At 46.1% G+C, this 18,381-nt stretch overlaps 1 protein-coding gene across 1 annotated transcript in view; it reads left to right on the top strand.

Annotated features, from left to right (window-relative positions):
- Positions 1 to 18,381, top strand: part of ercc5 (excision repair cross-complementation group 5) — a 211,813-nt gene that overhangs the window by 175,633 nt on the left and 17,799 nt on the right. Inside the window, exons 18-22 of the mRNA XM_072475900.1 lie at positions 680 to 887; positions 2,096 to 3,055; positions 7,603 to 7,895; positions 9,498 to 9,617; positions 17,779 to 17,992. Coding sequence (XP_072332001.1) covers positions 680 to 887; positions 2,096 to 3,055; positions 7,603 to 7,895; positions 9,498 to 9,617; positions 17,779 to 17,992 — 1,795 coding nt within the window. The remainder of the gene's footprint in view (positions 1 to 679; positions 888 to 2,095; positions 3,056 to 7,602; positions 7,896 to 9,497; positions 9,618 to 17,778; positions 17,993 to 18,381) is intronic.

Below are 18,381 nucleotides of genomic sequence, written 5' to 3'. Positions count from 1 at the left end.
GACCCAACGCCCCAACCCACCTGTTGGGGGGGCTCCCCAAGCGCACACCGCCACATACCAGCAGGGCATCCCTGGGCCTGATCCTGGCGTGGGCAAAATGCCAGCTTGATGCCCAAGGCCCTGTACAATTGCAGCAAGACATCCCTGCTGCGGTATGCAAATCCTCTCGCGATGAAGGCCAACATACCATTTGCCACCTTTACCGTCTGCTACACCTCCATGGTTACTTTCAGTAACTGGTGTACAAGGACACCCAGGCCTCGTTGCACATTCCTCACCCGGTTCCACCTCCCACTCGTCTTTCTCTCCCCCGGGTCCTCAGGGCCGTGAAGCAGCGGTGCAAACCACTGTGTCGCCGTGCCGCCCTTTAGTGTACCATTTCTATCGGTTACTTAGGTATTTTATGTTGTTATGGGGCTCTTGAATTATGGCTGCCATATCTTTATGAAATAAGTAATGGTCTACTACCCAGGCAGGAGATGGATGATATAATAGGGACTGGCTGTTAGAATAAATTGTGACAAAGCCGTGCTTTTCTTTTTTTTAAACATTATCATTTTTTTTTTTTTAATTTCCCCAATTAAGGGGCAATTTAGCATGGCCAATCCAGAAGTCAAGATTTTTTTCATGTCAAAGCAGAAATTTGTTTTAGTAAATCTTGTTACTATTCTTTTCAAAGGAGTCAACAGATTTTTCCCAGTATCAGCTGGCTGGTCTCCTTAAACGCAACAGATTTAACCAACATATTGAAGGCGTTCAAAAAGAGATGAATAAGCAATACTGCGGGCAAATTCAAATGGAGTGCAACAGTGAGGGAGGATTCATAAAGGACATAGAAACTAGACGGCTTGTGTCAGAAGATGCTTCACACTATATTCTGATAAAAGGTGCAGTAAATATAATTGTACAAGTGATTGTGATGTATCAATAATAGATTTTTAATTAAAATATTGTATTTGCAATTCAGCTGCACTTATGGTGTCTTTTTCATTCAAAGCTTTAGTAACGCTAAGTAAAATTATTTACAGGCTTTGGGGAGTCGGGATGTGCAGGAATCTTAGCTTCTGGTATGGGGTGGGGGTGGGGTATGTTAGTTGCTCCTAATTACAACACGCAGTGAAAATCAAAAACTCAGTTTTTTTCTTCGGCCCTTGGTGGGGAATGTCCCGCTGAGACTGCATTTAGCCCTATATCCTACATGGGGGCTCCTCATTGCAGGAAGCAACAGGTCTCGTGACGACCCAATGCCCCAACCCACCTGTTGGGGGGGCTCCCCAAGCGCACACCACCACATACCAGCAGGGCATCCCTGGGCCTGATGCTGGTGTGGGCAAAATGCCAGCTTGCCCTGGCACTGCAAACCTGGCATCTTGGCAGTGCCACCAGGTGGCCGTTTAGTCCGGCATCAGCACGATTAAGTGGATTTTTTAACTCAGCCATGCGATATTGGGTCCCAGCCCATTGTGGGCGGGATCGTAACGGCCAGGTTACCCTCAGAACTGACGATCTCCCGGTCACATCCCGCCCTGATTCCGGTGGGACACAGCCGGTAAATCGCGTCCATAAAACCTGAATATGGCAACGAGTAGTAGATGAAAGTGTAAACGTTTTTGTGTGATTTAATGGTTTATTTCATATTTTATCTGTAATAGCCTGAGACTAAAGTCGCCATCGTCCCAGATGACCATAGGCTGTTTTCCCCTTTGAGGCGGAGAGCTGATTGATGGTGATGTAACCTGAGAATCACCAAGCTCAAGTGAGGTGCAAGGTTGAGAAGGCTGGGCCTTCATGAATAACCTCAGCCAGTACAGGAATTGAACCTGCGCTGCTGGCCTTGCACTCTATCATAAACCAGCTGTCCAGCCAACTGAGCTATGACAGAGCCGAACATCTGATTGAGGTTCGTTAAAGCTCCATAAAGCGAATAAATATGCTCATGGTAATTAGAAATATTATGCAAATAATGTGCATCGACGATTTGTATTAGTATGTACTTCACATTTCAAAAATCTGTATGCCAGAAGCATTGAAAATGAGTTCTGAGGGTAACCTTTTTGTAAAATCTATTATCCATGTGTATTTCTTGAATTTCTAGGAATCCAGTCAAAAAGCAGTGAAGATAAGGAGGTAAATCAGCAGAATACTGCACCAGAGAAAATGACCAATTCAGCAGCTGCAGAGCTGGTCTCAAACACTGGTTGGGAGCCATTCAACGATTTAAGTTCATCCTCTCCTCTCACAGCAAGCGCATCCGCAGCTCAGAGTGATAATGGTGCTGCCCCTGCTTCCCCACGGACTATGCTTGCTATACAGGCAGCCATGTTAGAAAGTAGCTCCGATGAGGAAATGGAATTTAGACAAGACAGCAACTTATTTCCTATTGAGTGTGGCAGTACTTCGCATTCGGTAAACGTCGCTGCCAAAAATTTCAATTTGTCGGCAGGAACTCGTCATGCCATCCAGCAGGCTTTAAAAGATCATGAGCTGACAGACAATGTAAAAAAGGATAGCAGAAATGAATATGATAGGATTAGAAATCAAAGACCTAGCACCTACAGTTCAAATGATGAAGATGGAGAAGTATTTGACGGTGAAAATCAGTTCCTGAAAATACCTTTCAACCAACAGACTACCCAAAAAAAAACAATATTGGAAACTGTTCAAAGTTGCAAAATGCAAGAAGTATTTCCTCTAGGAGATCAGATTCCTGGTGCTTTGAAGGAGCATGAAGATCATGAGAAAATGCATTCGGAAAATGATGGTGAAATGATCCTCAACAGCAGGAACTGTGTTCACCTATCTGAAACTGTTAACTTAGCAGAAAACAGCAATACAAACACGAAAGCGATTCCAAACATGGATCATCCTTCATCCTCTGGTGTTGGTAGGGGCATACAGCATGTTGGTAGTGTAAAAGTGACCCCACACACACAAACAAAAGGAGAGCTAGGTGTCAAGAGTTTCATTTCTTCTGCAAAAGGAAAGCCAGGTTCAGCAGAAGAAACTGATCATCAAAAAATGTGCACAAAGAATGAAGATGGAAGTGATTCTGAGGGTAACCTTTTTGTAAAATCTGAGAAATTGAAACGAAAAGCCAACGGTTATTGTGTAGTTAGGAAGGCTCAAAAGAGTAAATTGCAGAGCCGTTGACAATGATCTTTTCGTCCTCACTGTCAACAGAGGTGGTACCAGGGGATTGGAGAGTGGCGAATGTCGTGCCCCTGTTCAAAAAAGGGACTAGGGATAACCCTGGGAATTACAGGCCAGTTAGTCTTACTTCGGTGGTAGGCAAAGTAATGGAAAGGGTACTGAAGGATAGGATTTCTGAGCATCTGGAAAGACACTGCTTGATTAGGAATAGTCAGCACGGATTTGTGAGGGGTAGTAGGTCTTGCCTTACAAGTCTTATTGAATTCTTTGAGGAGGTGACGCATGTGGATGAAGGTAAAGCAGTGGATGTAGTGTAAGGAGGCATGGGATAGTGGGAAATTTGGCCAGTTGAATAATGAACTGGCTCACCGATAGAAGTCAGAGAGTGGTGGTGGATGGCAAATATTCAGCCTGGATCCCAGTTACCAGTGGCGTACCGCAGGGATCAGTTCTGGGTCCTCTGCTGTTTGTGATTTTCATTAATGACTTGGATGAGGGAGTTGAAGGGTGGGTTAGTAAATTTGCAGACGATACGAAGATTGGTGGAGTTGTGGATAGTGAGGAGGGCTGTTGTCGGCTGCAAAGAGACATAGATAGGATGCAGAGTTGGCCTGAGAAGTGGCAGATGGAGTTTAACCCTGAAAAGTGAGAGGTTGTCCATTTTGGAAGGACAAATATGAATGCGGAATACAGGGTTAACGGTAGAGTTCTTGGCAATGTGGAGGAGCAGAGAGATCTTGGGGTCTATGTTCATACATCTTTGAAAGTTGCCACTCAAGTGGATAGAGCTGTGAAGAAGGCATTAACAGAGGGATTGAATTTAAGAGCCGTGAGGTGATGATGCAGCTGTACAAAACTTTGGTAAGGCCACATTTGGAGTACTGTGTACAGTTCTGGTCACCTCATTTTAGGAAGGATGTGGAAGCTTTGGAAAAGGTGCAAAGGAGATTTACCAGGATATTGCCTGGAATGGAGAGTAGGTCTTATGAGGAAAGGTTGAGGGTGCTAGGCCTTTTCTCATTAGAACGGAGAAGGATGAGGGGTGACTTGATCGAAGTTTATAAGATGATCAGGGGAATAGATAGAGTAGACAGTCAGAGACTTTTTCCCCGGGTGGAACAAACCATTACAAGGGGACATAAATTTGAGGTGAATGGTGGAAGATATAGGGGGGATGTCAGAGGTAGGTGGTTTACCCAGAGAGTAGTGGGGGCATGGAATGCACTGCCTGTGGAAGTAGTTGAGTCGGAAACATTAGGGACCTTCAAGCAGTTATTGGATAGGTACATGGATTACGGTAGAATGATATAGTGTAGATTAATTTGTTCTTAAGGGCAGCACGGTAGCATTGTGGATAGCACAATTGCTTCACAGCTCCAGGGTCCCAGGTTCGATTCCGGCTTGGGTCACTGTCTGTGCGGAGTCTGCACATCCTCCCCGTGTGCGCGTGGGTTTCCTCCGGGTGCTCCGGTTTCCTCCCACAGTCCAAAGATGTGCAGCTTAGGTGGATTGGCCCTGATAAATTGCCCTTCGTGTCCAAAATTGCCCTTAGAGTTGGGTGGAGGTGTTGACCTTGGGTAGGGTGCTCTTTCCAAGAGCCAGTGCAGACTCAATGGGCCGAATGGCCTCCTTCTGCACTGTAAATTCTATGATTAATCTAGGACAAAGGTTCGGCACAACATCGTGGGCCAAAGGGCCTGTTCTGTGCTGTATTTTTCTATCTATCTATGTAAGAAAGGTGTTTAATATCAGTAAGAAATGACAGTAAAATCTCAGCATTTTTATTGAAAGTTTTACTTCAATTTGCTGTTACATAGCTGCCCACCCTTCCTGAGTTTGTGATTTTCTGTGGATTGAGTATCACAGTGACATAGAGACATTATACAGGCAGTGGCCATTTGCCCATTGAGTTTGTTCCACTGTTACATCATAGCTGATCAGCGACGTAACTCCATATCCCCGTCTTTGCCCAAATTCCATAATACCTTCAGCGAACAAAAAGCAATCATTCTCCATTGTAAAATGAACAATCGATCTAACATCAATTGCTAGCTGCTGAAGAGTTCCAAACTTCTACCACCCTTGAGCATGAAGAAATGTTTCCTAATTTCATTGCTGAAAGATCTGACTCTAATCTTTTGACTATGCCCCCGGTCTGAGATTCCCCAACTGGCAGAAAATGTTTCTCCCAACCTTTCCCTATTTCTTCCCTATGATAGCTTGAATATAGATCAAATCTCACCACAACCTTTTAATTCTGAGGAATGCAGCCCAAATTTGTTTAATCTCTCCCCATAGCTGGATCCTTGGAGTCCAGATACTCCAGCAAATCTTGCATTGCATTGCTATAAAGGCCATTTCAATCTTACCTCCAGTGTAGAGCCAGAAACTGCTCACTGTACTCCTGCTTGTCTAATTAGAGCTTTGTATACCTGAAACATGACTTTTTAATGGTCTACGTACCTGGCCTAAATTTCTCTGGATTTCCATTGTTTCTAGCTTCTCACCGTTTGGAAAATACCTTGTTCTATTCTTTATATACTCACAGTTCATTTTAGATTACCTCTCATTTGCTGCTTTTAAATCTATTTGCCACAGCTTTGTCCAAATCTTGATTAATTAATATATTTTTGTGACTTGATGCTTACCTCGATAATGCTTACAATATGTGATTTTCACGGGGTCTGGGTATTAATGACATTAGAGACAAGTCAGCAACTCAATTAATGGCCGGTGACGGGGAAATGGAGGAGGGAAATGTGGGGAGCACCAGGGAACTGAGCCACGTTCTGGCCAGAGTTGGCAGCCATTATCGTGGCTGCTGTTTGTGCATTGTCTTAAAAAAAGAGGAGAGGATTTTCATCCTTGAAGTGGCTCGGACACATGGAGAGCTGGGGCCTAGGATAGGGTATGGAAAAGTTGGTTATTGAAATTGCATTGTTGCTCAGATTCCATTTGTTCAAACTTACACTTTTATCAAATGAAACTGTTGAAACATTGCTGTCCCTGCTCCCATCAGGATGGGGATGGTCAGCTTCCCGGAATACCCAAGAGCTGCTGCCCCATGACAATCTCAGGAAGTCAAAAAGGCAAGCTCATAATCTCTCTAATGAGCTTAACACAGCACACCGAACCCAGCTAACGTGGCCCCGCCTATGGAAAGTTCAGCAGAGTGGTGAATGGAGGCAAAAGGCCAATACACATGCTGCTGGTGCCATTTATTTTGCCACCCTGCCCCTGTTCTGTCCCGACTCGGGCAGTAAAATCTGACCCTCCGTCTTTTACCACTTAGCCAGTTTTCAAATCAAGTCAATAACTTGCCTTCAATTTCATGGGCATCAACTTTAGCTTTTTGCCTTTTATGAGAGAATTTATAAAATGCCTTTGGAAATCTATATAAGTAACATCCCTCACCTTTTCATGAGCTAAGCAATCAATTAGGGGCTGGTTTAGCACACTGGGCTAAATAGCTGGCTTTTATAGCAGACCAGGGCAGGCCAGCAGCGCGGGGTTCAATTCCCATACCAGCCTCCATGAACAGGCGCCGGAATGTGGCGACTAGGGGCTTTTCACAGTAACTTCATTGAAGCCTACTTGTGATAATAAGCAATTTTCATTTCAATTCAGGTTGAACTCTTGATCTTGCTTATAAATGATCCTATCTGTGCTGCAAATTTGTACATCCTCTACATTTACTTCCACCTTGTCTCTTCTCTCTCTCCACCATCACCTGAAGAACAGAAGTCATATTTAACTCAAAGCATTAACTCTGTTTATCTCTCCCCAAATTCTGCATTTTCCAATATTTTCTCTTTTCATTCAATTATAAGCACCCTGAAGTTTGTTTTAAAAGAAGTATTTCTTCCTCCACTTCACCTTGTTCCCACTTGCACCAATTATCCAACTTTAGCACCCTTACTGCTGCACTATTTCAATGGCACTCTGTGCATCACTTAGTTTGGTACATTCGATATTCATGGTATGCATTTTAACAAGCAGCACCCACACCCTGTAAATAAATTTTTAAAAAACAACCTGCCAAGCACCCTGTTATTTCCAGCTTCTGCTGCTCCACTGGTGCCCAAGTATAACGTCAGCAGCAGCAGCGACCCATAGGGGAGTGTGTGTGGGTGCTCCGTTGGGAGGGTGTGGGAAGACTGAGACGTGTGGGGTCACGTCTAGTCAATTGCTATTGTACATTCTCTTTTTGCACTATGTTAATGTTCACTCTATTTTGCTGTGTTAGGATTATTACTATTTATTATGAAAAACTTTGCAAAACTTTAATTAAAAAAATATTTTTTTAAAACAAGTGTAACACATAATAAGGTACATTGAATTCTACTTCCAAAAGAGCTTAAATACAATATGAGAAAATCATTGGGCTCAGTTATATGAATTTTTCCCAACTTCACTCTTGCAATTTCTAAATATCTTTGTTTTGACATTCAGGTAGCTTCATTGAAGTTGTAATCGACACCAGTAAAGTGGACCCACACAATGAGCTCTTTCCTCCTGATATTTTCACACGCTTGACACCTGTGATTGAATCCACATCAATGCCTAGTGGTAATGCACAAGCTACTTCAGAAATTATACAGGGAGCTACTGAAAAACAAACCGAGGCTTTTATTCATGATTGTTTGGAAGAAGCTGTCCAAGTGAGGACAAAAGTGGAGGTGGACCAGCACAACCAGACAAATGTGGAAGAAACCACAACAGACGGCTGGAATGACCTAGATCTGGTAAAGCTGAACTAGCCTTCATATTTTTGTTCTTGTTCAAAAACCTACTGGAGTCAATAAACTGTGGTCTTTTAGGTGGACAAAGAAGATTTCATCTCACTGTTTGAGAAAGAACAAGGGAGTTTTTTTGACCAACGTTTACCCACCAGCCGACATCATTAAAGTAGTTTATTTAATTCCGTGCTGTTTGTGGCACCTTACTTTGCACTAGTTCGCTACTGCTTTTCCCTACATTACAACAGTGACCAGACTTCAAAAGGAATTAATTTCAGCACCCTTCTTAGCCTTAATTCCCCATTTATATTCCTTTTTATCTTTCTGCCCACAACATTTTTGTCAATCTCCACCTGTCATTGGCCCACTTTCCAGCTCCATCACTCCACGTCTCGTCCCGTCCCCCACAACAGTATAAATCTGACCTTATTTCCAGTTCTCTCCAGCTTTGACAATGAGTCATCCAGACTCGAAACGTTGGTTCCCTTCTCTCTCCGCAGATGCTGTCAGACCTGCTGAGATTGTCCAGTATTTCCTGTTTTTGTTTCAGATTCCAGCATCCGCAGTAATTTGCTTTTATCTTCAAAAGTAATTAATTCACTTTAAAGCATCTTGGGATGTCCAAAGGCTGAGAAAGGCACTATATCCTTGCATATTCACTTGCACATGCTCTCTCCCATTTCAAGCTATCTTTTGATGGGCTATCAAAGATCCATGGACTGACTTTCTATCCGGAACTTGTAGTTTCAATATGACACTGTGGTGCCAACTGTCTACTTGTTATCTTAGTTGAAGATAGTAGGTAATACAGGGAGGCTGTAAGAGACAAATTTGAGCTACAGTGTATGCATTTACTCTGGCCCCTCAAAAATAATATGGATGAGAAAAATTCATTGCGTACAGTGGAAGATTAGTATGGTATTTGTGGAAACAGTTTCTGGAAGTGTCTCTTCAAATATGTCCAAAATATTACAGACCGCTCTGTTGATCAAGAAGCCTGTGTGTGTGGCCATACGTTGTATTGGCATGTTATCATGGTTATATGCAGCTGCTTGAGTATTCAGCCACTCAGTGCAGCGGAGGATAGCATCAGAGTGAGGGCTGAGAAACATAGGCCTGGACCAGGCCCAAAACAGTGGCTCAAATGGGTTTAAGTTGTGTGGAGGATCCCATGATAAATACAGCTGACATAAAGTAGCAAAACACATGTAATGGTGCAATGGCGAAACTGTCCTACACCAAGCTGTGTTTCGGATTTCAGGTGTACTATTCCTAGGAGACAGCAAGCCTCCCTGCAAGTTATCAGAGAAAATGAGTGGGACAGTCATCCCAAATACAATTTTCTCCCAGTCAGTTGATTTTTACCGGAGCACTGTTAAGGCCTGAGAGCAGTTAACTGCTTACCCTCTGCCACAGTCAGTGTATGTCCCAGAGAAAAATCCACATTTTTCAGTTGAAGCACTTTGTTCATGGCTAATCAAACAGCATTGTGTGTTGTCGGCAGGTGTTTTTAAAATATTGATGCAAAGTATTATTTGCCATTCCTAAATCAACCATTATTTCTTATTGATTCCATAATATATTTTTTATATTTCATATGTGTCACAGGATGAAATAGAGGATCTCGAGAACAACTTGTCTATAGAGCAGTCTGGCTTACAATCTCAGAAGCAACAACAGGAACGTATTGCTGCAACTGTTACAGGACAGATGTACTTGGACAGTCAGGTAAAACAAGAGGCTTGTGCTGCACTAGTGATGAATCTCTTTTATTTTATTTTTTATTTAAATTTAGAGTACCCAATTATTTTGTACCAATTAAGGGGCAATTTAGCATAGCCAATCCACCTAACCTGCATATCATTTGGGTTGTGGGGGTGAAACCCACGCAGACATGTGGAGAATGTGCAAACTCCAGACGAACAGTGACCCGCGGGCGGGTTCGAACCCAGGTCCTCAGCGCTGTATGCAGCAGTGCTAACCACCGTGCCGCCCTACTAGTGATGAATCTAATACATAAACTGAATAACAGATGTTGCTTTCCTAATGCTACCTAGATATTTGAGTTCAAATAGACTGTTTTCTTTTGTAGACTAGTAGAGCCAACTAAAGTCAATTTGTACATGATGTTGCTTTTCTGCTTTTCTTTGAAATCTCTGCCTTTCTCCATTTCCTAAATACAATGGCCTAGATTTTGCTCTGAGAGGAACTTCTTGATTCTCTTTCGACTTTTCCTCCAGATCACCATTCCTTTCAGTTTCCTACTGTCTTTTAGAGGGACTGTCAACCCCGATTTCCACTCTTTTGGTATTTGTTTGAATTCACAGGGGAGGCATATAAGCAGGGAGACTGTTCATCAGATTGAAGAATCCTCACTGGGACTTGCAGGCAGCAAATCGGGAAGTAAAAATCAGGAAATATAAATGTCATTTAAATCATAATACAGGAAGCAAAATAAAGATGAATCATACATATGGCCATAAGAAATAAATATTAAATAGGGAAAGAAAATTTAAAATATTTTAATATTTTTTAATCTGCAACATTACTTTTCTTCAGGAATGAACATAGGACTTAGGAGCAGGAGTAAGCCATTCGACCCTTGGAACTTGCTCCACCATTCAATAAGATCATGGTTAATCTGATTGTGGTCTCAATTCCACTTTGCCATCTGCCACCCCCCTTAACGCTTGACGTCCCTTGTCTATCAAAAATCTGTCTTGAATAAATTAAATTACCCAGTCTCCACTGCTGTCTGGCGAAAAGAATTCCATACACTAATGACCCTTTGAGAGAGAGAATGTTCCCTCATCTCTGTCTTAACCAGTATATCTCTTATTCTTAAACTATAAGGCGGCTCAGTGGTTAGCACAGTTGCCTCACGACGCCGAGGACCTGGGTTCAATCCAGGTCACGGTTCGTGTGAAGTGTGCACATTCTTCCCTTGCCTATGTGGGTCTCGCACAACCCAAAGATGTGCAGGGTAGGTGGATTAGCCACGCTAAAATTGCCCTTTACTTGGAATTTTTAAAAAAACGAATTCTTAAACTGTAAGGCGGCACAATGGTTAGCACAGCTGCCTCACGATGCCGACGACCCAGGTTCAATCCCGGCCCCAGGTCACTGTCTTTGTGGAGTTTGCAAATTCTTCCCGTGTATACTTGGGTCTCACACAACCCAAAGATGTGCAAGGTAGGTGGATTAGCCACGCTAAAATTGCCCCTTAATTGGAAATATTTTAAAAATAATACTTATTCTTAAACAGTCCCCTGGTTCATTCTCTCCCATAACTGGAAACATCCTCCCGGTGTCTTCCCCATCAAGACACCTCAGTTTCTTGGATGTTTCAATAAGATCATCTCTCATTCTTCTAAACTCCAGTGGGGATAGGCCCAACATGTTCAACCTTTCTTCATAAGATCAGCTTCTCATCCCAGGAATGAGTGGAGTGAACCTTATCAGAATTGTTTCTAACTCAATTATATCTTTTTCAAATATGGAGACCAGAACTGGGCACTGTACTTCAGATGTCCACCAATGCCATGTACAGCTGCGGGAAGTCTTCCCTACCTTTATGTTCCATTCCCCTTCCCCTTGGAATATAGGCCAGCATTCCATTTGCCTTCCTAATCACCTCCTACTTAAGCCAGGTTGGCCTGCGGTGTGTATCAATTATTTGCTGTTTAAAAACTGTTACCCTTGTTGGTCTTTCTCCGGTCTATAGACTGGGAAATTAGGCAAGAGGCCAAGAGTAACATTGAGTTCTGTGCAAAGCTGCAGCAGTGCAGGCTGTGAAGGAGTACAGTATCAATTCTTGATTTTTGCATTTAATTGTACAAGTGCAGAAGCCAAACGTTCCAGTTAGTTTTATCCTGAAGTGACAACAAGCAGTCATAGCCACTCCATTATCAGTACAACAAAATCTTTTCTGCTGTATGCCTCTTGCTTCTACGACCAGGACCCCTGTGGTACTAATTGAATCTAATTCAAGGTGAATGGGCAGGATATTCCCTTTTGGGTTGGGACAATGGCATTAGCATTAAATGCAGGTTCTGTTCAATCATCATATTGGAAGTAGTCACCCATCATTAATTTTTTTGCCTAAATTGACCAATTAGCAGGATATAGTGACTTTAAAATGACGGTTAACATTTGTAATTTTTTAAAAACATTCAGAGTGAGTTTCTTGGGTTTTGGAGTATGAAATGATGATATCACTGCACTAAGAAGCTTTGAAATTCCAATTGCCAGTAACAGACCCATGTTTTACAATAGCACAAAGTTAAAGGCAAATTCTGCCTAAAGCCTACAGTGGCAGTAGATTTTCATGAGGAGTGTTTTCAACCTTTTCAGACTGGGGAGAAGTTGAATGATGACTTTTACAGTTACAAAGTTTGAATTAATACTTTTTTTAAAAAAATATATTTGTATTAAAGTTTTCAAACACAATTTTTCCCTCTTACAAATCAACAAAAATGGTAATATGATAACTGATAGATAACATTGTTAAAATAAAATAGTGAACTAACAAAATAACACGAAATAGTGCTCCCCCCTCACCCCATCTAGAACACAAACAATTTACCCCCCCCCCCCCCCAACTCGGCTGCTGCTGCTGGCTATCTATTTTCCCCCTAACGTTCCGCTAGATAGTCGAAGAACGGTTGCCACCGCCTGGTGAACCCTTGAGCCGATCCTCTCAGCGCAAACTTCATCCGCTCCAGTTTTATGAACCCCGCCATATCGTTTATCCAGGCCTCCACGCCGGGGGGGTTCGCTTCCTTCCACATGAGTAAAATCCTACGCCGGGCTACTAGGGACGCAAAGGCCACAATATCGGCCTCTTTCGCCTCCTGCACTCCCGGCTCATCCGCTACCCCAAATATAGCTAACCCCCAGCTTGGCTTGACCCGGACCTTCACCACCTTAGAGATCACTCCCCTCCAATACCCCTACAGTGCCGGACATGACCAAAACATATGTGTGTGGTTCGCCGGGCTTCCCCCGCACCTCCCGCATTTGTCCTCCACTCCGAAGAACCTGCTCAATCTTGCTCCCGTTGTGTGTGCTCTATGCAGCACCTTAAATTGGATCAGGCTAAGCCTGGCACACGAGGAAGAGGAATTTACCCTACTTAGGGCATCAGCCCACAAACCCTCCTCAATGTCCTCCCCGAGCTCTTCTTCCCATTTTCCCTTCAGTTCTTCTACCAGCTCCTCCCTCTCATCTCCCGGTATATTTCGGACACTTTGCCCTCCCCGACCCACACCCCTGAAAGCACCCTGTCCTGGATCCCTTGTGTCGGGAGCAGCGGAAATTCCCTCACCTGTTGTCTCGTGAACGCTCTCACCTGCATATACCTAAAGGTATTCCCCGGGGGCAGCTCATACTTTTCCTCTAGCGCTCCCAAGCTCGCAAACGTCCCATCTATAAATAAGTCTCCCACTCTCCTAATTCCTGCCCGGTGCCAGCTCTGGAACCCTCCGTCCAACCTCCCTGGGGCAAACCTATGGTTGTTCCTGATCGGGGACCACACCGAGGCTCCCAACACACCCCTCTGTCGCCTCCATTGCCCCCAGATACTTAATGTTGCCGCCACCACTGGGTTCGTGGTAAACCTTTTCGGGGAGAGCGGTCGTGGCGCCGTCACCAGCGCTTTTAAGCTCGTTCCTTTGCAGGATGTCATCTCCAGCCTTTTCCACGCCCGCCCCCTCTCCCTCTATCAGCCACTTACGGATCATCGCCACATTGGCGGCCCAGTAGTAGTCGCCCAAATTCGGTAACGCCAGTCCCCCTCTGTCTCTGCTACGTTGCAGGAACCTCCTCCTTACCCTCGGGGCCTTCCCTGCCCACACGAAGCTCATGATGCTCCTATCTATTTTTTTGAAAAAGGCCTTGGTGATCAATATAGGGAGACATTGGAACACAAATGGGAACCTCAGGAGGACCATCATCTTAATTGCCTGCACTCTGCCCGCCAGTGACAGCGGCTGCATATCCCACCTTTTGAAATCCTCTTCCATTTGTTCCGAGTCAGCCGAGTCAGATTGAGTCTGTGTAAGGTTCCCCAGCTCCTGGCTATCTGAATCCCCAGGTATCTGAAGTTTCTTTCCACTCTCCTTAGCGGCAGGCCATCTATCCCTCTACTCTGGTCCCCAGGGTGTATCACGAAAAGCTCACTCTTTCCCATGTTAAGCCTATATCCCGAGAAATCTCCAAACTCCCTCAATATCTGCATGACCTCTGTCATCCTCCCCCACTGGATCCACCACATACAGCAGTAGGTCATCCGCGTAGAGTGACACTCGGTGTTCCTCTCCCCCTCTAACCACCCCTCTCCATTTCCTGGAGTCTCTCAGCGCTATGGCCAGTGGTTCAATTGCCAGCGCGAACAGTAATGGGGACAGCGGGCATCCCTGTCTTGTTCCCCTATGTAGTCGAAAATACTCCGACCTTTGCCGATTTGTGACTACACTTGCCATTGGGGCCCCATAGAGGTGTTTAACCCAGCTGACAAACCCCTCCCTGAACCCGAACCTCCTCAGCACCTCCCATAGATACTCCCACTCTACCCTATCAAATGCCTTCTCTGCATCCATTGCCACCACTATCTCTGCCTCCCCCTCTGCTGGGGGCATCATTATCACCCCCAATAGCTGTCGCACGTTGACATTCAATTGTCTCCCCTTTACGAACCCTGTCTGATCTTCGTGCACCACCCCCGGGACACAATCCTCTATCCTCATTCTCAGCACTTTTGCCAGCAACTTCATGTCCACATTTAGGAGTGAGATAGGCCTATAAGACCCGCATTGCAGCGGGTCTTTATCTCGCTTCAGAATTAGTGAGATCGTCGCCTCCGAAATTGTCGGGGGTAGGGTCCCCCCTTCTCTGGCCTCGTTAAAGGTTCTTACCAGCAGCGGGGCCAACAAGTCCACATATTTCCTATACAATTCCACCGGGAACCCGTCAGGTCCCGGGGCCTTCCCTGCCTGCATGTTCCCCAGCCCTTTGGTCACCTCGTCCACCCCAATTGGCGCCCCCAGGCCTGCCACCTCCTGCTCCTCCACCCTCGGGAACCTTAGTTGGTCCAGAAACTGCTGCATCCCCTCTTTTCCCTCCGGGGGTTGGGACCTATATAACCTCTCGTAAAAGGTCTTAAACACCTCATTTACCTTCCCTGCTCTCCGCACCGTGGTTCCCGTTTCATCCCTAACTCCCCCCATTTCCCTCGCCGCTGTCCTCTTTCGAAGCTGGTGGGCCAACAGGCGACTCGCCTTTTCACCATATTCATATCTCATCCCCTGTGCCTTCCTCCACTGTGCCTCTGCCCTCCCTGTGGTCAGCAGGTCGAAATCCGTCTGGAGTCGTCGCCTCTCCCTGTATAGTCCTTCGTCCGGGGCCTCCGCACATTTTTAATCCACACTCAAAATCTCCCCCAGTAATCTTTCCCTTTCTTTGGCCTCTGTTTTCCCCTTGTGAGCCCTGATGGAGATCAACTCCCCCCTGACCACCGCCTTCAGCGCTTCCCATACTACCCCCACTCGGACCACCCCATCATCGTTGGCCTCCAGGTACCTTTCGATACATCCCCGCACTCTTCCGCAGACTCCCTCATCCGCCAATAATCCCACATCCAGTCGCCAGAGTGGACGCTGCTCCCTCTCCTCTCCTAGTTCCAGATCCACCCAATGTGGGGCATGGTCTGAAACAGCTATGGCCGAGTACTCCGTTCCTTCCACCCTCGAAATCAGTGACCTTCCCAAGACGAAAAAATCTATCCGGGAGTATACCTTATGGACGTGGGAGAAAAAGGAGAACTCTATGGCCAGCGGCCTAGCAAATCTCCACGGATCTACTCCCCCCATTTGGTCCATAAACCCCCTAAGCACCTTGGCCGCTGCCGGCCTTCTTCCGGTCCTGGATCTAGATCTATCTAACCCTGGGTCTAGCACGGTGCTGAAGTCCCCCCCCCCCCCCCCATTACCAGGTTTCCTACCTCCAGGTCTGGGATGCGTCCCAGCATCCGCTTCATAAATCCTGCATCATCCCAGTTCGGGGCATATACGTTGACCAGCACGACCTCCATTCCCTGCAGTCTGTCACTCACCATCACATATCTGCCCCCGCTGTCCAGCCCTGAGTGGAACACCTGTCCCACCCATCCTTTCCTTAACCTAACCTGGTCTGCCACCTTCAGATGCGTCTCTTGAAGCATGGCCACATCTGCCTTCAGCCCCTTTTAGTGCGCGAACACTCGGACCCTCTTAATTGGCCCATTTAGGCCTCTCACGTTCCACGTGATCAGCCGGACTGGGGGGCTGCCCGCCCCCCTCCCCTGTCGACTAGCCATCACCCTCTTTGGGCCAGTCCCACGTCCCGGTTCCGCGCACCCACCCGTCCCTCAGGCGGCGCATTCCCGCCTCGACTACCTTTTCTCTTACCAGCTCCCCTTCGATCTCCGCAGCAGTAACCCAGTTGTCCCCCCCCCCCCCTTGCTAGATCCCCATCTAGCACGGTTACTCCCCCCCCCCCCCCCCCATATTGCTTCCGAAAGTCAGCTTACTTCAACTGACCCTGGCTTCTCCCGCTCTCTCCTTGACCTTGGTGTGAGGAACTCCCATCCTCCTTGCGCCTATCTTCCCGCCATCATGTCTCTGGCGCGGGAAAAGAAAAAGAAACCCCGGGCTTTCTGGTGCCATCCCGCCCCCCATGGCGCAGCTCCCCCTACCACCCCGCTCCCATTCCCCATCCCCCGCCTGTGTCTCTTCTTCCCCCCCCCCCCCCCACCGGCGCACACATTTCTCAGTGCCCCCCCCTCCCCAATTTACACCTCTATACATCAGCATTTTCGTTTCCCCTCCAACATCAGTCCCTCAGTTGTGGTCCAGTTTCTCTTTTTGAATGAAGGTCCATGCTTCTTCCGACGTTTCAAAATAGTAATGTCTGTCCTGGTGCGTGACCCACAATCGCGCCGGCTGCAACATCCCGAACTTCACTTTCTTCTTATGCAGCACCTCCTTGGCTCTATTGAAACTCACCCCCCCTTCTCGCCACCTCCGCACTCCAATCCTGATACACTCGTATCACCGCATTCTCCCATCTGCTACTTCGTACCTTCTTGGTCTATCTCAGAACCACCTCTCTGTCATTGAAGCGGTGAAATCGCACGATCATCGCCCTAGGTGGTTCTCCCGCCTTTGGTCTCCTCGCAGTGACCCGGTGGGCCCCTTCCACTTCCAAGGGGCCCGAGGGGGCCTCAGCTCCCATTAGCGAGCGTAGCATCGTGCTCTCGTAAGCCCCGCCGTCAGCTCCTTCCACTCCCTCGGGGAGACCCAGGTCCGGAGGTTCTTTGTCCTTGATCTGTTTTCCAGGACTTCAATCCTTTCGGTGCACTTCTTATGGAGCGCCTCGTGCATCTGCATTTTGACCGCTAGGCCCAGGATCTCGTCCTCGTTGTCCGTTACCTTCTGCTCCACCACACAAAGCCTTCTTTAAGCCCCTCGATTGCTTGTAGCATCGGGGCCAGCACCTCCTTCTTAAGCTGCTCCACACACCGCCTTAAAAATTCGTCCTGGTCCGGTCCCCATGTCGCCTGGGCTCCCTCCGACGCCATCTTGCTCCTCTTTCTTCTGCCGCTGTCCTCGAGGATTCTCCGAGATCTGGCCGCCGCCGCCGATATTTTTCTTTTCCGCTGGGGGGGGGGACTCCCTGTTGCCTCGCCCCACACTGGGTTTTGTCACGAAAGAATTTCCCATTGGGGCTCTTCAAAGAGCCCGAAGGTCTGTTTGAGCTGGAGCCGCCGAAACGTGCGGCTTAGCTGGTCATCGCCGCAACCGGAAGTCGAATTAATACTTGACTGCTAAATTTGGTTGTATCCTGTTTGTAGGAGTTACTGCGACTTTTTGGTATTCCTTATATTGTTGCTCCCACGGAGGCCGAAGCACAATGTGCTTACCTGGATCTGACTGACCAAACCAGTGGAACTATCACTGATGACAGTGATATATGGCTGTTTGGGGCACGTCATGTGTATAAGAATTTCTTCAATCAAGACCAGTATGTGGAGTATTACCAGTACATCCACCTTCATAACCAACTGGGTAAGCAAAGATTTTTGTAAATTATGAAGTCTGAAATTAAGTTTTTGGTCTAGTTTGGAATGATCACTTGAGGCTGTCTGAGAGGAACTTCTTGATTCTCTTTCGATTTTTCCTCCAGATTTTGTTTCTCTATTAGATGGTGGAGATAAGAAGTATCAAATCCTGACATGAATGTGGTGGAGTCTTGATGGGCCGGTTGATCTTGTCTGTCATTTTCCTATGTTTATAATGAAAACATGGCTACATTATTTGTTGATTTCGGGTATGTGCTTGTAACAGATATATATCTAGGAAGATTAATAAAGCATTCCGTGCTTTATTGAAATCTTTTATAGGGGGTATGCAGTGGTAAGTTAGAATGAGATTTTTTTCAATAATTTTAGTTGCAT

Source organism: Scyliorhinus torazame, chromosome 15 (assembly GCF_047496885.1).
Source record: "Scyliorhinus torazame isolate Kashiwa2021f chromosome 15, sScyTor2.1, whole genome shotgun sequence".
NCBI classification, from domain to species: domain Eukaryota; kingdom Metazoa; phylum Chordata; class Chondrichthyes; order Carcharhiniformes; family Scyliorhinidae; genus Scyliorhinus; species Scyliorhinus torazame.
This window is presented reverse-complemented; position numbering and strand designations above follow the sequence as displayed.